At 38.4% G+C, this 17764-nt stretch overlaps 1 protein-coding gene across 2 annotated transcripts in view; it reads right to left on the minus strand.

Annotated features, from left to right (window-relative positions):
• The window catches only part of NEDD4 (NEDD4 E3 ubiquitin protein ligase), a 145948-nt gene that overhangs the window by 106253 nt on the left and 21931 nt on the right, over positions 1–17764 (minus strand). For both annotated transcript variants that reach the window (XM_040226588.1, XM_040226587.1), the window contains exons 3-4: positions 15660–15738; positions 15529–15567 (exon numbers count right to left, since the gene is read on the minus strand). In XM_040226588.1, coding sequence (XP_040082522.1) covers positions 15529–15567; positions 15660–15738 — 118 coding nt within the window. The remainder of the gene's footprint in view (positions 1–15528; positions 15568–15659; positions 15739–17764) is intronic.

The raw sequence follows: 17764 nt of genomic DNA on the forward strand, positions 1-17764 counted from the left end.
TGATATCCAGAAAATGAACTAAAACTTGACTGGTATGGGAGAAAATTAAGTTTTCAAAGGAAAAAAGTAAAATGATGAAGATCACATGTAAATATTATTTTGTGAGTGATACACAAAATAAACAAGACTAGAGAGAGACCCTGGAGTCCACGGGGACTGTGGCTGTAGTAACTCAGGCATGAAGTGTTGAGAGCTTTGCCTTTGATGGTCCCAGTGAGAACAGGGAAGAAGGCCATGAAAAACATTTTAAGAGAAAAAAACAAAAAGTCTCAGTGCCTAACAAAATACCTGGTAGACAATGAAGATGTTTAATGAGTACTGCTAAGACAACTGATATCAGATGTGACCTGAACAGGCCTCTGCTGTCCTGGTTCAGACTATAATTAATAGCTTCCTAGCAGGAGGCTCTACCTCAACTATCTTATCTTTGAAATCTATCTTTCCTATTGTAACTGGAGTGACTTATCTGAAAGACAATTTAGGCTTTCTTTACTGCTGTACTCAAAAGCTACTGCCAGTGGCCTAAAGAAAATCAATCGAATGCCTGGGCACAGAATGATCTTCATGACCTGAGCCCAGCTTGCCTTTCGAGCCTGGTGTCCTGTAATTGTCCCCTGCCCACACAAACACACCGACACCCTATGCTCTAATCCCACAACAGTCTAATTACTGCTTACTGAGCTTTCTGATCTGCACTTCTGTGCATGCTAAGGTCACTCCATGTGCAATATCTTCTCCGGTCAACAAGTCCAAAATTTACCCCTTGTTCAAGCCTCAGCTCAAATGTCAACTCCACTCTGAAGTGTTACCTCCCCAGTCACTCCCCTTCATTTTCAGTTATTAGAAAACTGACTACATCCTTCCATTTTTGAAATTAATAGTATGTAATAGCTCTCTGTTCTTGTAGTGCAGTTAAGTCGTGTCTGACTCTTGGTGACCTCATGGACTGTAGCACGCTCTGTCCATGGGATTTCCCAGCCAAGAATATTGGAATGGGTTGCCATTTCCTCCTCCAGGAATAGGTGCCTACTGAATTATAAAAACACCATAAAACACTTGTTTACTTTGGGGGGGTGTATATCAAAGGCACACGGTAAATGCAAGAATACAATTTAAAACGTGTGGTGAAAATTCTAATTCAAGGACAGCTTAAACACAAACATTAATTCTCTCCCTCTTGAGATCCTATTTTCATAATACAGAGGAATTTGTAAAAGGCACTGAGTCAATTCCTAAGCAAATTGTTAACAAGTCGAGGGTCTCTGAGGAGGAGAAAGGGGTCTGGGGCTTTCAAGGCAGAGATAGGGGTCTGGAATTCTCAAGGAGGAAGAAAGGATAAACATTTTTTTCTACATTCCTTCAGTCAGTTCAGTTCAGTTCAGTCGCTCAGTCATGTCCAACTCTTTACGACTCCATGAATCGCAGCACGCCAGGCCTCCCTGTCCATCACCAACTCCCGGAGTTCACTCAGACTCCCGTCCATCGAGTCAGTGATGCCATTCATTCTCTGTCGTCCCCTTCTCCTCCTGCCCCCAATCCCTCCAAGCATCAGAGTCTTTTCCAATGAGTCAACTCTTCACATGAGGTGGCCAAGTACTGGAGTTTCAGCTTTAGCATCATTCCCTCCAAAGAAATCCCAGGGCTGATCTCCTTCAGAATGGACTGGTTGGATCTCCTTGCAGTCCAAGGGACTCTCAAGAGTCTTCTCCAACACCACAGTTCAAAAGCATCAATTCTTCGGCACTCAGCTTTCTTCACAGTCCAACTCTCATATCCATACATGACCACAGGAAAAACCATAGCCTTGACTAGACGGACCTTTGTTGGCAAAGTAATGCCTCTCTGCTCTTGAATATGCTATATAGGTTGGTCATAACTTTTCTTTCAAGGAGTAAGCATCTTTTAATTTCATGGCTGCAGTCACCATCTGCAGTGATTTTGGAGCCCCCAAAAATATAGTCTGACACTGTTTCCCCATCTATTTGCCATGAAGTGATGGGACCAGATGCCATGATCTTAGTTTTCTGAATGTTGAGCTTTAAGCCAACTCTTTCACTCTCCTCTTTCACTTTCATCAGGAGGCTTTTTAGTTCCTCTTCACTTTCTGCCATAAGGGTGGTGTCATCTGCATATCTGAGGTTATTGATATTTCTCCCAGCAATCCTGATTCCAGCCTGTGCTTTTTCCAGTCCAGCGTTTCTCATGATGTACTCTACATATAAGTTAAATAAGCAGGGTGACAACATACAGCCTTGACGTACTCCTTTTCCTATTTGGAACCAGTCTGTTGTTCCATGGAATCCCTTAGAAGAAATGGAGTAGCCATCACGGTCAACAGAAGAGTCCGAAATGCAGTACCTGGATGCAATCTCAAAAACGACAGAATGATCTCTGTTCGTCTCCAAGGCAAACCATTCAATATCACAGTTATCCAAGTCTATACCCCAACCAGCAAAGCTGAAGAAGCTGAAGTTGAACGGTTCTATGAAGATCTACAAGACCTTTTAGAACTAACACCCAAAAAAGATGTCCTTTTCATTATAGGGGACTGGAATGCAAAAGTAGGAAGTCAAGAAACACCTGGAGTAACAGGCAAATTTAGCCTTGGAATACGGAATGAAGAAGGGCAAAGACTAATAGAGTTTTGCCAAGAAAATGCACTGGTCATAGCAAACACCCTCTTCCAGCAACACAAGAGAAGACTCTACACATGGACATCACCAGATGGTCAACACCGAAATCAGATTGATTATATTCTTTGCAGCCAAAGATGGACAAGCTGTATACAGTCAGCAAAAACAAGAGCGAGAGCTGACTGTGGCTCAGATCATGAACTCCTTATTGCCAATTCAGACTGAAATTGAAGAAAGTAGGGAAAACCACTAGACCATTCAGGTATGACCTAAATCAAATTCCTTATGATTATACAGTGGAAGTGAGAAATAGATTTAAGGGCCTAGATCTGATAGACAGAGTGCCTGATGAACTATGGAATGAGGTTTGTGACACTGTACAGGAGACAGGGATCAAGACCATCCCCAAGGAAAAGAAATGCAAAGAAGCAAAATGGCTGTCTGGGGAGGCCTTACAAATATCTGTGAAAAGAAGAGAAGGGAAAAGCAAAGGAGAAAAGGAAAGATATAAGCATCTGAATGCAGAGTTCCAAAGAATAGCAAGAAGAGATAAAAAAGCCTTCCTTAGGGATCAATGCAAAGAAATAGAGGAAAACAACAGAATGGGAAAGACTAGAGATCTCTTCAAGAAAATTAGAGATACCAAGGGAACATTTCATGCAAAGATGGGCTCGATAAAGGACAGAAATGGTATGGACCTAACAGAAGCAGAAGATATTAAGAAGAGGTGGCAAGAATACACAGAAGAACTGTAAAAAGAAAAAACAAAAATCTACATTCCTTAGTAAGGATTATATAACAATAATGTATCCTGCTTGAGGACATATTTCTCATTCCTGAAAACCTTCTGACTAATCCTGTTATCTTAAAATGTATATATAGTGGGAGTGGGACTGGTAATATCTTTGCTTTCTCTGTCCCTTTTTATACTTTAATAAAACTCTGCTACACCAAAGCGCTTGAGGAATCAAGCTTGGTCCCTGGTCTTGTTAAATCTTCTTTGGAGATCACAAATCCGACATTGTTCACCATAAGCTATCAGCATAAAAGCAAAACAGCCAAGATCATATGCACATGCAAGGGCACAGCAGACGAGCAATATCAACACTTTTCTGGAAGAGATGAAGTGGGGAGGAAAGCAATGAAGCAGGGCTTCTGAAGAAACTGAAAACAAAAGAACAGAAAGTTGAAGCAAAGGGGTCAATGCCCCTAATGAGAGAATATTCATATGGCACCTAAACCTTTGGTAAACACACACAGAAACACACACATTATGAAAGAGTTCCTCTTTGATTTCAGATAGAGGTTCAACAATAATGAAACCATCAGTTTTAATATGTAATATATAAATGATAACTAAAAATATAATTGTTACATGTTTGTGCTTTTCATATATAGAAGCAATAGATGGTTTTTCCATTGTGTCACTGTTAAGTATAACTATATTAGCAGAGATCACAGATGTATAACCATAAAAACTGTCCCCAAAGGGAAAAAATACTCAAGAAACAAAAGTAAACATCTTTAAAAATTGTAAAGTGTTTCCTTAGAAAATCTATGGAAGTCTTGAATCTATAGGACAAAAATAGGACACTATATTAAGAGGCATGGAGTGGTGTTGCAACTAAAAATGACTGCTGAATTAAAAGAATTGATGCGTTTGAACTGTGGTGTTGGAGAAGATTCTTGAGAGTCCCTTGGACTGCAAGGAGATCCAACCATTCCATTCTGAAGGAGATCTGGGATTTCTTTGGAAGGAATGATGCTAAAGCTGAAACTCCAGTACTTTGGCCACCTCATGCGAAGAGTTGACTCATTGGAGAAGAGTTGACTCATTGGAAAAGAGTTTGATGCTGGGAGGGATTGCGGGCAAGAGAAGGGGACGACAGAGGATGAGATGGCTGAATGGCATCACTGACTCGATGGATGCGAGTCTGAGTGAACTCCAGGAGTTGGTGATAGACAGGGAGGCCTGGCGTGCTGCGATTCATGGGGTCGCAAAGAGTCGGACATGACTGAGCAACTGAACTGAACTGAACTGAATCTAAGGTAAATTTGCAGAAATCTCTCAAAATTTAGAACAGAAAGCTAAGCTGAAGGAAAATATGAGAGAAAATAAAAAGAGGATTCTCTGAACAGATTCAGTAAAAAATTAAGTCCTAATGCCCTAAACAGAGATTGAATAAGCTACAGCTTCTGGACCAAATCCCGCCAGGCACCTGCTTCTTTTTTTTTTTTTTAAACAGCCCATAAAACAGTTTTTCTTTTCTTTTTTTTTTTTTTTTAACATTTTTAAATGGTTACCTTTTAAATGGCTACACAGCAGCCTTACTTTTTGCCTCCTATCTCTGTGACACCTAAAATATTTACTATATGGCTCTTTATGGAAAAGTTTGCTGACTCCTGTCCTAAGACATTTACTGTATGTTACCTACTGATTTCTCTCCTATGTATCTAGGAAGGTACTGGATAAGGTCATCTTTGAAATATGTGAGAAAAATGCCACTCGAATCATTTTCTGTGTTCTGCGGTTTACATGAGGAATTTTGACTGAGAAAGGTAAGAATCAATCTAGGTGACCCTGCATCCAACTAGCTGGAATCTCCAAACAGTCATATGAACAGAGGGAAGGAAAATTTAGAGAAATTTTTCACATAAAAGCTTCAGAACTGAAGGGAAACAGTGGTGTTTAAACTGAAATGCTTATCACAGGCCCAATATGATGACACTGCACACACAAGGCATAATACTTTGAAACTGTAAAACACCAGGATAAAGATAAATCATCAGTTTTTTTCACAGAGGGAGAAGAATCACCCTCAAAGGAACAAGAATCAGCCCTTTCAATAGCAATACCATGTTCAATGTTGATAAAACAACGGCTTTAACTTCCTGAAGAAAAACCATTTCCAACCTAGACTCCTATGAGGGGCCAAGTCTTCTGGGGAAACTTTCAAAAAGGGTTCTTCACCTTTTAAAAGAGACACGATGGGAGAAATTCTCCCTTTTCTACCTCTGGACATCATCATGGGAGACTATGTTGTTTGGGATCGTGGCAAGCTTCTTACCACCATGGACAGAAAGCAAACAGAAACTGGCGATCTACTCATCTATCATAGCTGGAGGTCAGTTTGGGACAGGGATGTGTGAACTATTCATCAGAATGGGAATAACGACCAGAATGACAAACAGAAACAGTTTAGAGCAGTTTAGAGAGAATAGGAGGGCTGAGGATGAGGCACCAGAGTTTTTTGCTCTTCACTATAAGCCCCTTTCTTTATACTATTTCTTTTTAAGCTATGTGTTAATTTTTTGATGAGATTATTTTTTAAATTTCTATTAAAAATAGGAGTAAAGCTATGGTCACAAAAAACAGTTTACAGGGTCATAGTTAAATTAAAGGTATAAGGAAAAACAAAAATAAAGACTATTGTGATGTTTGTGGAAAAATATGTAAGTCTATAAATGGACAAAAGAGCAAAGAAAAAAAAAAACACCAGAGTAGTAACCAAATTTTCAAAGAAGGATAAAGGTACTGATAAATGTCAATTTATTCTCTGCTATTCATAAACAACCTAAAGTAATGTTCCTGGAAATTATGCTGGTGGTTGCAGGAAAAAAAAAAAAAAGCAGGTATATTAAAAAAAAAAGTTTTATTGATATAATACACATACCACATAAGTGACCCACTGAAAATGTACAATTCAATGGGTTTTAGTATAGAGTATGCAACTAACTACCCTCACAATTTTGGGACATTTTAATCACCTCAAATAGAAACTCAATGCCTGTCAGCAGTCACTCTTAGTGAAGTGAATGAAAATTGCTCAATCATGTCCAACTCTTTGCAACCTCACGGACTATACACTCCAAGGAATTCTCCTGGCAAAAATACTGGAGTGTGTAGCCATTCCCTTCTCCAGGGCATCTTCCCAACCCAGAGATCAAACCCAGGGTCTCCCACACGGTAGGCAGATCCTTTACCAGCTGAGCCACCCGGGAAGCCCAGGCAGTCACTCCTAATTTCCCCTCAACTTCCTCAATCGCAGACAACCTCTAATACATGTTCTGTCTCTACAGATTTGCCTACTATAGACATTTAACATAAGGAGAATCCAGCAATATGTGGTCTTTAAATATTTTGGAGGTTCACCTATGTTGTAGCGTGTGTCACTACATCGTTCCTTTTTATAATTGAATAATATTTCATTGTATGTATATATCCCATTCATTGTCCATTGTTTGTCCGTTCATTTGTTGATGGACCTACCAGCTGTTTCTACTTTTTTACTATAATAAATAATGATGCTATGAGCATTCATCTACAAGTTTTTGTGTGAACATCTGTGGTAAGTAGATTTTAAAATAAAAACTGTAAAAAGTTATATCAACTAGGTAAGTATTTTTATAGGCATATAAAATGATTATAGCATTTTATAAATAGAAATTATCTTCACATTTTTATGTACATGTTTTGTGTCTTTCTTCTTTGTTTCTCTATACAGTTATTTCTTATCAACAAATATAAAAACAAATTATAGATACATAGCCATGAAGGGGGGAATTCAAGCAGTAAAAAAAGATACATAGTATAGCAAATTATAAATCTTTCATCTTTGTCCCACCCTCAGAGAAAATACTGTGAACAGTTTCTTAGGTCCTGCCAGAAGTGTTTTTTCAAATACCCACATATGAGAGAATTGTTCTGTTTTAATACAAATAGGTGAATCATACATACAATGTTCTGCACCTTTGTTCCTTCATTTAGTATATTTTGAAATTAACACTCTATCAATACATAAACATCTGTCTCTTTTTAAACAGCCAATGAGGATTTCATTATATGGCTAGACCATACTATGAAAGTGAAAGTGAAAGTCGCTCAGTTGTGTCTGACTCTTTGTGACCCCATGGACTATACACTCCATGGAATTCTCCAGGCCAGAATACTGGAGTGGGTAGCTGTTCCCTTATCCAGGGGATCTTCCCAACCCAGGGATTGAACCCAGGTCTCCTGTACTGCAGGTGGATTCTTTATCATCTGAGCCACCAGGGAAGCCCCATACTATACTTAGTGCTTTATTAATGGGTCACCCCATCCTTTTTCCTAGCTAACAGAATTCTGATTTTATTGAAATATACCCCCCTCACCTCCTATGAGCTTACTTCTGATTCCTCTAAGCTTCTCAGTAATTCCACTCTCTTTATCATGACTGAGTTAGAAATATACACACAACATAATTTTGGCCCAAGAGATATGAAAGTCTCCCAGGGAAATTTTTGAAAAAGGGTTCTTCACTTTTTAAAGGAGACTGATAGAGTCTACTTCTGGACATCATCATCAGAGGCTATGTCATTTGGAACTGCTGCAGGCTTCTTGTGACCAAGGACAAAAAGCTAAGAGAATCCCAGAGAAGCTGGGCTTCACATGACTCCGTTCAGCTGCTGCAGTCACTACCTCTCTTCTATGCCTGCTTCTTGTGAGGAGAAATAATAAATGCAATTATCATTTAAGCCAATTTTAGCTGTTACAGTGAGTCTGTTACTAGAAGCTGAAAGCATCCTAAATTATACACTACAGAAGGGCCTACTTTAAATACTTTACATTTAGGGACTCCCCTAAATTCTCTAATATCCCCTGATATTCATTCACTAGCACCCATGTTTTCTCTTCACAAGGTTCAGCACATTAGTAATACTTTTGAGAAACTAGTTCATAGGGCTCCACAGTAGATAGTAAGCCTTGTTGAGGGTAGGGACTGTGAGTGAGTGAGTATTAAGTTGCTCAGTCGTGTCTGACTCTTTCCAACCCCATGGACTATAGCCTGCCAGGCTCCTCTGTCCATGGGATTCTCCAGGCAAGAATACTGGAATTGGTTGCCAGGATAAATATATGGATAAAAATACATAGGAAAAAATACCAGACTATCACACAATTAGTGGTGGCTTTATGGAAATTAAATTACAGCTGATTTTTATTTCTTTTTATAAAAATATCTAAGGTATACATGTTGCTTCTGTAACATAATACTAATATATGCATGAACATATACACATTATGTGTGTGAATACCAAAGATACAAACTGATCACCATGGGTGTACAGGGAATGGAGTGGTCCTTTTTCAGAGGCTCCTATGCTATGCTGATGCATAGAGCATAAAATGAGTATATGGCTCCCTAATGTGTCAGACTATTTTCCCTCCCGATAACTCGCCTCTCCTGGTCTCACGTGAGCAACTGTAAGTGCAGATTTTAGTATACTTTGTGATTGAAGATTAACTTCAATTTGGAGTTGTCCTGTCTATTAATTTACCAGTAACATTTCTGGTTCCATAGTAGAATCAGTCTGCCCATGTAGGAGATGTAGGTTCAATCCCTGGGTCAGGAAGATTCCCTGGAAAAGGAAATGGCAGCCCACTCCAGTATTCTTGCCTGGGAAATCCCATGGACAGAGGACCCTACAGTCAGTCCATGGGGTCACAAAGAGTCGGAACACAACTCAGTGACTAAACAACAAGAGTTCTCCACAAAAAAAAAAAACTTTATTTGAACTTCATGTTTTCTAAAAGATATAAAATCTCCCTTCAACTTCTGGTCACAATTTCCATTTGGCTGAATGCCGGATAACCAAGATTTTACTATACTGCGTTATCTCAATAGTCATTTCTCTGTGAATACATTCAATGGAAAACAGTTCGTGCTATGTATAAATAATGAAATGACAAAGAAGAAAATAGAAAACCACACATAATTATGTCCTTTGTACAGCAAGTGCTAAATCACCATGTGTTTTCAGTTCTGTATCTAGCTGTGATGAATTAGCATTGATCCACACAAATTTATCTAGTTATCCTCACAATAAATTTGGAAATTTATGATTAAAATAAATGCATGACCTATGCTTGATCCCAGAATAAAGTAATACTGGCTAGAACATTTGGTAACAGTGAAATTATGGTAAAAGAAACTAGTACAAGGCAATAGAGTCCTAAGCCTGGTGAGCATTTTCAAATGGTCGTCTTTCTTATTTTTGTGGTAATATCTCTAACTCAAGAGTTTAGCACCGACTTTCAAATATCCTTCTTAATAGGAAATCAAGATCATAAAAAATAATGGGAAAATGTTTAATTACAGTTTTAAATTTAAAATTTGTATAATTTTAATTCCTCTAACAGATATCCATACTATCTATTTCTACCCACATTGTGAGATTCCTTTTCTCCTTGATACTGGTCATTTGAGTTTTCTTTCTTGTTTGGGCTTACTGTAATGTAGCAATTTTCTTAATCTTTTCAAGGAACTATCTTTAGTTTTATTTGTTTTCTCTACTTTTTGTCCATGTTCTATTTTATTGATTTCCATTCTTCTTTTCTTCCCTCTACTTTTTATTTTTTGCTTAAGGTAGAAACTTAGATCATCAATTTGATATCCTTTTTCTTTTGTATAAAAGCATTTGAAGAAGCACTGAATTATCTCATCCATATCCTGGTATGTTTTAATTGCCAGTTAACATGATTTCTAATTTTCCTTATAATTTCCTTTTTGATCATGGTTTATTTAAAATATGCTGTTTAACTTCCAAAGTTCTATGGATGTTTTGAGATAAACTGAAGCCTGCACACTGCAACGAAGAGCCCATGTGCCACCATAAAGACCCAGCACAGCTAAAAACGAAATTTAAAAACAAAAATGCAGGACTTGAAGGGACCTGATTACAAACGAGGTCCTGACTAATGATCAATTTATACTGAGTTCACTGGTTCTGTGGGTCCCCCAAAAGTCGCTTTCCTGTTTTTCAAGAGTACTGGAAGTTGGATCTACTCACTACCACTACCCCATTTCATCTATGGCTTGTGGGATAAGAACTATCATAGTGAGAAGGCCAAGTGGAAGCCTCTGAAACTCCTCTCTCCAGTGAAGACAGTCAATTAAAGCAATATTTACTGAATATGACAAGAAAAGCACAAGGAACCAAACATCATCAAAATTAAAACCTTCTGTGCTTCAAAGGACACTATCAATAAATTCAAAAGACAATTCCCAGAATGGGAGAAAATTTTTGCACATCATGCATCTGACAAGAGACTTCTATCTAGAAATAAAAAGAAGTAGGACAACTCAATAACAAAACAATAAATAAACTAACTATAAAACAGGCAAAAGACCTAACTAGACATTTCTCCACAGAAAATATACAGCTGGCCAATAAGCTCACAAAAAGATTCACAATATAATGAACCATCAGGGAACTGTAATAAAATATCATTTTGTACCCACTAGGAAGGCTGTGATAAAAAGTCAGATGATAGTAAGTGTTGTCAAGGATGTGAAGTGAGAACTCTTATACTCTATTGGTAGGAATGTAAAAATGGTAAAGCCACTTGGAAAACATTTTGGCAGTTCTTCATTTGACCCAGCAATCCCACTCCGAGGTATATATGTCCCAAATGAAAATAGATGTCCACACAGAAACTTGTATACAGATGTTCATCCCACCGTTATTCGTAACAGTTAAAATGAGGAAGCAACTCAGATGCCCACCCAATAAATGGATAAAGTGTGGTTATCCATATAATGGAACATTATTGGCAATAAGAAGAAATTAAGTACTGATACATGCTATAACGTGGTTGAACCTTGAAAACATTATACTTAGTGAAAGCAGCCAGATACAAAGGACCACATATTGTATAATACCATTTAAACAAAATGTCCAAAATAGACAAATCTCTTTAAGAGACTGAAAGTGGGCTGGAAGTTGCCTGGGAAAGGGGGCAGATTCTGGGGGTAAATGAGGAGTAACAATGGGTATGGGGTTTATTTTGCAGGTGATGAAAATATTTTAAGATTTTGGTGATGATTGAACAACTCCATGAACATACTAAAAACCACTGAATTGCATACGATTGTTAATTGTATCTTAATAAAGCTGTTTAAAAAAACAAATAAAAATATGGCAACCTAGTGGGAATATCATAGATTTGTACCACCATTAAATACTTAAAAGGATCTAGGGTGATTCCTATAGTGAGCTCACTTAATTCTCCCATTGGTCCCTAAGAAACCACATAACAGCCTCAATCACCTGCTGGTTCCTGGATACAAGGAGTCCACAGTGCCCTGGCAGCAGGCGGAGATCATGGCTGAATGGGACCCTTGAAGGTGTGTCCCCTAGAAGGTGTGTGCTCCCTCTGGGGACCGGGATCTCTAGCCTGGCAAAGCCCAGAGTCCCAGGGATCCTCCAGTGGGTCTCTGGAAACCTCTGGGGACCAGGATCTCTACCCTGGCAAAGCCCAGAGTCCCAGGGGTCCTCCAGTGGGTCTCTGGAAATGATGGCGAGTGGGGCTGCTCCTACTTCTACTCCTTTGTTCCTGGACCGGGTATACTTTCTGTTGTGAATACAGCTCATGTTGAGGTTTTCGGCTTAAATAGTAAACTGGCATGCCATCTTTACAGAGTACTGTCTCCATACTGGTGCTTGAGTTGTGCTTTCAGTAGGCCATTCCAGTGCCTGCTTATAGATGGTGCGGTAGATGGTGTGGTAGATGATGTGATTAATGGATCCCATGGTCATGGGCTCATTCTTGCACCTCCTTCTCTGTGAACTGGGCCCCTTGAAAGGATGAAATGTTGCATAGATTCCATCCCTATGAACACATATTCTGTAAGCACCCACATAATTGTGCTGGCTGAAGTTCTGCAGATAGGGAAGGCAAACCCACTTCTGTAAGTAATCTGAGAACAAATCACTGCCCTTTCAGAATGGAAGGGACCCAATTTAACAAACTTACCATAGAATGGTTATGATCATGAGGATGAATGGTCAGCAGTTTTAATTTTCTTATAAAGTCTTTGGTCTGGTTTTGGTATCAGAATAATGCTGGCCTCAGGAATGAATTGGGAAAAGTCTCTCTTTTAGTTTCAGTAAGACACTGCATAGAATTGGAATTATTTATTCCTTAGAATTATGGTACAATTCAACTAGTGGAACTACTCTTTATTGGATGGTTTTTAATTTCAAGTGTAATTTCTTTAAGAGTTAACAGAACTTGTCACTTAATTTATTTATTAAAATTTTAGTAGAGTATGTCTTTAAATGAATTGGTCCATTTCATCTAAGTTAATGAGCTTACAAGCACAGACGTGTTCATAACATCCCTTACTTAGCCATTTAAAGTCTGTTGGTTCTATAATGATGCTACTTTCTAGTTTCTTCAGGTGGAAGCTTAAATTAATTTTTCAAGACCTTTCTTTTTTTTCAATATAATTTAATGCTATATATTTCTCTCTAAGCAGTGTTGTAGCTGTATCCTACAAACTTTGATGTTGTTGGGGTTTTGTTTGGTTTTGTTTTACTGAAGAATAGTTGATTTACAGTATTGTGTTAGCTTCTGGTGTATAACAAAGTGATTCAGTTATACATACACATATAAACACATATATATATCCTTTTTCATATTCTATTCCAGTAAAATTTATTCAGTTCAGTTCAGTCGCTCAGTCATGTCTGACTCCTTGCCGACCCCATGAATTGCAGCACGCCAGGCCTCCCTGTCCATCACCAACTCCTGAAGTTCACTCAAACTCACATCCATCGAGTCAGTGATGCCATCTAGCCATCTCATCCTCTGTCGTCCCCTTCTCCTCCTGCCCCCAATCCCTCCCAGCATCAGAGTCTTTTCCAATGAGTCAACTCTTTGCATGAGGTGGCCAAAGTACTGGAGTTTCAGCTTCAGCATCAGTCCTCCCAGTGAACAGCCAGGGCTGATCTCCTTTAGAATGAACTGGCTGGATCTCCTAAATATAGTTCTCCATGCTACACAGTAGGACCTTGTTATTTATCTGTTTTATATATATATTGTTTGTATCTGATAATCTCAAACTCCTAATTTATCCCTTCCCCACCTCCTTTCCCCATTGGTAACCATAAGTTTGTTTTCTATGTCTTTGAGTCGGCTTCTGTTTCATAAATAAGTTAATCTGTATCATATTTTAGATGCCATATAGAAGTGATATCATATAGTGTTTGTCTTTTCTCTCTGACTACTTCACTTAGTATGACAACTTGATAATCTCTAGGTCCATCCATCTATGTTGCTACAAGTGGCATTATTTCATTCTTTTTTATGGCTGAGTATTCACTGTATTCATGAGTATTCCTTGTATATATATACCACATCTCCTTTGTCCATTTGATGCTGGTGTTTTGGGGTTTTTTTGCCACATTATGTGGCATGTGAGATCTTAGTTTCCCCACCAGGAATCAAACCTATACCCCCTGCAGGGGAAGTGCAGAGTCTTAACCACTGGACTGCCAGGGAAGTACTGATGCTGTATTTTTATTACATTCTACTAAAATGTTTTCTCTTTGAGAATTCTTATTTGACTCCTGTATTATTTAGAAGTGTGTTAACTTCCAAATATTTGGGGATTTTTTCAGATATTTTTGTGTTACTAATTTCTACTTTAATTCCATTACAGTTTAAATTATTTTAAATTTAAATTATTTTAACACTGTTGAGGTTTGGGGTTTGGCCCAGCTTACTCAGTATATATTCCATGTGCAATTTTAAAGACCATGTGTTCTGCTGTTGTTGGGTAGGTCTATAAATGTCAATTAAGTAAAACTGATTTGATAATGTTCAGGACTTCTGTATCTTTACTGAATTTTTTTGTCTACTTATTCTATCAGAGCAGAAGTAGTATTTAGCTTTAGTGTTAGAAAAAGAATATTTAGTTTTCCAAGTATAATTCTCTTATTTTTCCTCAGCTTCTAAAGGAGATCAGTCCTAGGTGTTCTTTGGAAGGAATGATGCTAAAGCTGAAACTCCAGTACTTTGGCCACCTCATGCAAAGAGTTGACTCACTGGAAAAGACCCTGATGCTGGGAGGGATTGGGGGCAGGAGGAGAAGGGGACGACACAGGATGAGATGGCTGGATGGCATCACCGACTCGATGGACGTGAGTTTGAGTGAACTTCAGGAGTTGGTGATGGACAGGGAGGCCTGGCATGCTGCAATTCACGGGGTCGGCAAGGAGTCGGACACCACTGGGGGACTGAACTGAACTGAACTGATAAATGTCAATTAAGTAAAACTGATTTGATAATGTTGTTCAAGACACCTGTATCTTTACTGAATTTTTTTGACTACTTATTCTACCAGAGAAGAAGTAGTATTTAGCTTTAGTTTTAGAAAAAGAGTAGTTTTCCAGGTATAATTCTCTTATTTTTCCTCCGCTTCGAATACCTTAATACACTGTCATTCTTGAAGTATATTTTTATTAGATACAGAATTCTGAGCTGATCATTCTTTTTTCTTTACAACCTTAATTATGCTGTTTCAACACAGTTTCTGATGAGCAATCTATAGTTATTTGAATCACTGTTCCCATCGACATCATGTGTCGCTGCCAGTCTGAGGGCCCTCTTGGGAGCCTGGGGTTTGTTCTTACAGGACCGTGAAGTGGGGTGAGGAAGAAGGCAAGGACGTGCATGAAGGGTGTATAATGTATCCACTTGCTGGGAGGCTCTCATCATCTCTTGTCTGGATCAGTGTATTTAATAAATGACTAAGAGAAACACAAATATCATATCATCTTTAAAGAAAAACATAAAAATCTGCAAAATTGGAATAAGACTGTCTCTCCATCCGAATTAAATTAGAATAAGATAATTCAGGCTTACATCATCCTTTATCTCATTACCTTACGCATGTTTTTCATAATAAAATAAATGGTTCCAAGGCTATCTCATCATGAGGATACCTAGATTTAAGTCTTAAATTTTTACAAATTCTTGTAAGATACATTTTAGAATATTGTGAGAACTTATCATTCTAACCTATTGAGAAAAAAATCTTTGCTGTTATAATGAAATAAAATGCATACTTACTCTGAATAATATTTCTTCATTCCATTTTGGATTCAAAGTCTAAAAGACAATAAACACAGCATAACTAACTTTTCAATATTTCATTACACAAAAATAAAACAACATATACTTAAAATTTTTTGAATACTAACCTTTTTAATGGTTTTCGTTTGCACACTTGTAAAAATTCCATTCATTGGGTCATATAACGTCACTCGCACGTAAGGATCACTGTTAAAATTTTTAAAAATTTAATTGTTATTTATTCCCAAACTCAGGTTTCTTAAACTATAAAAACCACAGAATTTTCCTTGTTAACAATTTCTACAATTATTTTCTACACTTAAAAGTAAGGGTTCCTTAGGCAGGGTTAAGTAATTATAGTAATTGTAGTATCTAGCTAAAAAGCTGAAATGCCATGATAGAGAAACAGACAAAGAATTAGAAAGGAAACCTTTTAATCACAATTCAATGGTTTCCAACCTCTTAATATTTTTGGAAACTTTGTTTAATTTTTTTATTACATGCCTTCTTCTTCTGGGTTAAGAAGGTTAACTCAATGATTTTCAAGAATAGCTTTGTAAGACCTCAAGGTAGTTTCAAGTTATCTCACAGGTATAAACTCTTCTTACAAAATAAAGTGTTTGAGCTCAAAATAATTAATTGTGTGCTAGGTAACCCTTGTACAAAGAGACATGGAGAAGGAAAACCTTGTGATATTCAGGTTTGCAAAGCAAAAGACTTGACATTTTACTTTTTCATGGTCATATTACTCTCATGTCCCTTGGGGATCCCAAGTACCCACTTTTCCACCACCATCTCCCCCCTCCCATTTCCGCATACAACCTTGGTGCTACTGCTGCTGCTAGGTTGCTTCAGTCCTATCCAACTCTGTGCAACTCTAAGGACTGTAGCCCGCCAGGCTCCTCTGTCCAAGGGACTTTCCAGGCAAGAATCCTGGAGTGGATCATCATGCCCTCCTTCAGGGGATCTTCCTGACCCAGGGATTGAACCCATGTCTCTCATGCCTCCTGTATTGGCAGGTGGGTTCTTTACCACTAGTGCCACCTGGGAAGGCCCCATACAACCTTATCTCTTACTTTAATTGACAAAAATCAAAGGCATCACTATACTCCCAACATCCTGGTGTTTGTGAGTCCATCCTACCCCTAACTTCAACGATTCAGGTATTTCACCTAATCACCCTTGTCCAGTGACCTCCCACCTTCTCTGGAACCTTGCATCATCTATTTTAACTTAGGTTTTTCCAGTCATTGCTGTTGCTAAGTTGCTAAGTCACTTCAGTCGTGTCCATCTCTGCGCGACCCCGTAGACAGCAGCCCAGCAGGCTCCCCCGTCCCTGGGATTCTCCAGGCAAGAACACTAGAGTGGGTTGCCATTTCCTTCTCCAATGCATGAAAGTGAAAAGTGAAAGTGAAGTTGCTCAGTCGTTTCCAACTCTTAGCGACCCCATGGTCTGCAGCCTACCAGGCTCCTCCGTCCATGGGATTTTCCAGGCAAGAGTACTGGAGTAGGGTGCCATTGCCTTCTCCGGTCCTCCACTCCCTGACTCTCCTTCATGCTTCCAGCAAAGCAAACTAGACTTTCTTCCTGTCTCAGTCAAAGTTCCCAAGTGAAAAATCTGTGATAATAATGACACAAATAACAACTAATACATATGCAGCAATTACTCTGTGTCAGGCACTGTTATAAATGGTTTATATATATATTAACTTTTGGAATCCTTATAACAACCTATGAGGCAGGTATGATTATTATCTGTTTTAAACAGAGTCAACTTTAAGTTGACTTTAAAAAGTTAACTCATCCCAGATGACACAGCTAGGAAGCGGAACAGTGAGGACTGAAACTCAAGCACCTGCCTCCAGAGACCCTCCCTGTTCATAACCACGACAGCCTACAACCTCCCTTTCTTCATTTCCCCAACAGCCAGTGGTCTTCAAAGCCCTATAATCTGGCTTCCACCTCTTTCTTTCAGACTCATTCCATGAAAAGTCACCCATCTTGCTACAACAATTGACACTTTGTACTCACTTATTTTGCTGGCTCTCTATATGTTTGATATTACTGACCATTTTCTCCTTGAAACTCATCTCATTTAGCTTTCATGACACAAGACCCTTTTGGTTCTCCCTTTTGTTTTCTCTACATATTTCCTTCAAAATCTCACCCATGGTTTTAACAATTAACTGTATACTCACAAATATAAATATAAAACATAAATGCAAATATAAAT

Source organism: Oryx dammah, unplaced genomic scaffold, assembly GCF_014754425.2.
Source record: "Oryx dammah isolate SB20612 unplaced genomic scaffold, SCBI_Odam_1.1 HiC_scaffold_26, whole genome shotgun sequence".
NCBI lineage: Eukaryota > Metazoa > Chordata > Mammalia > Artiodactyla > Bovidae > Oryx > Oryx dammah.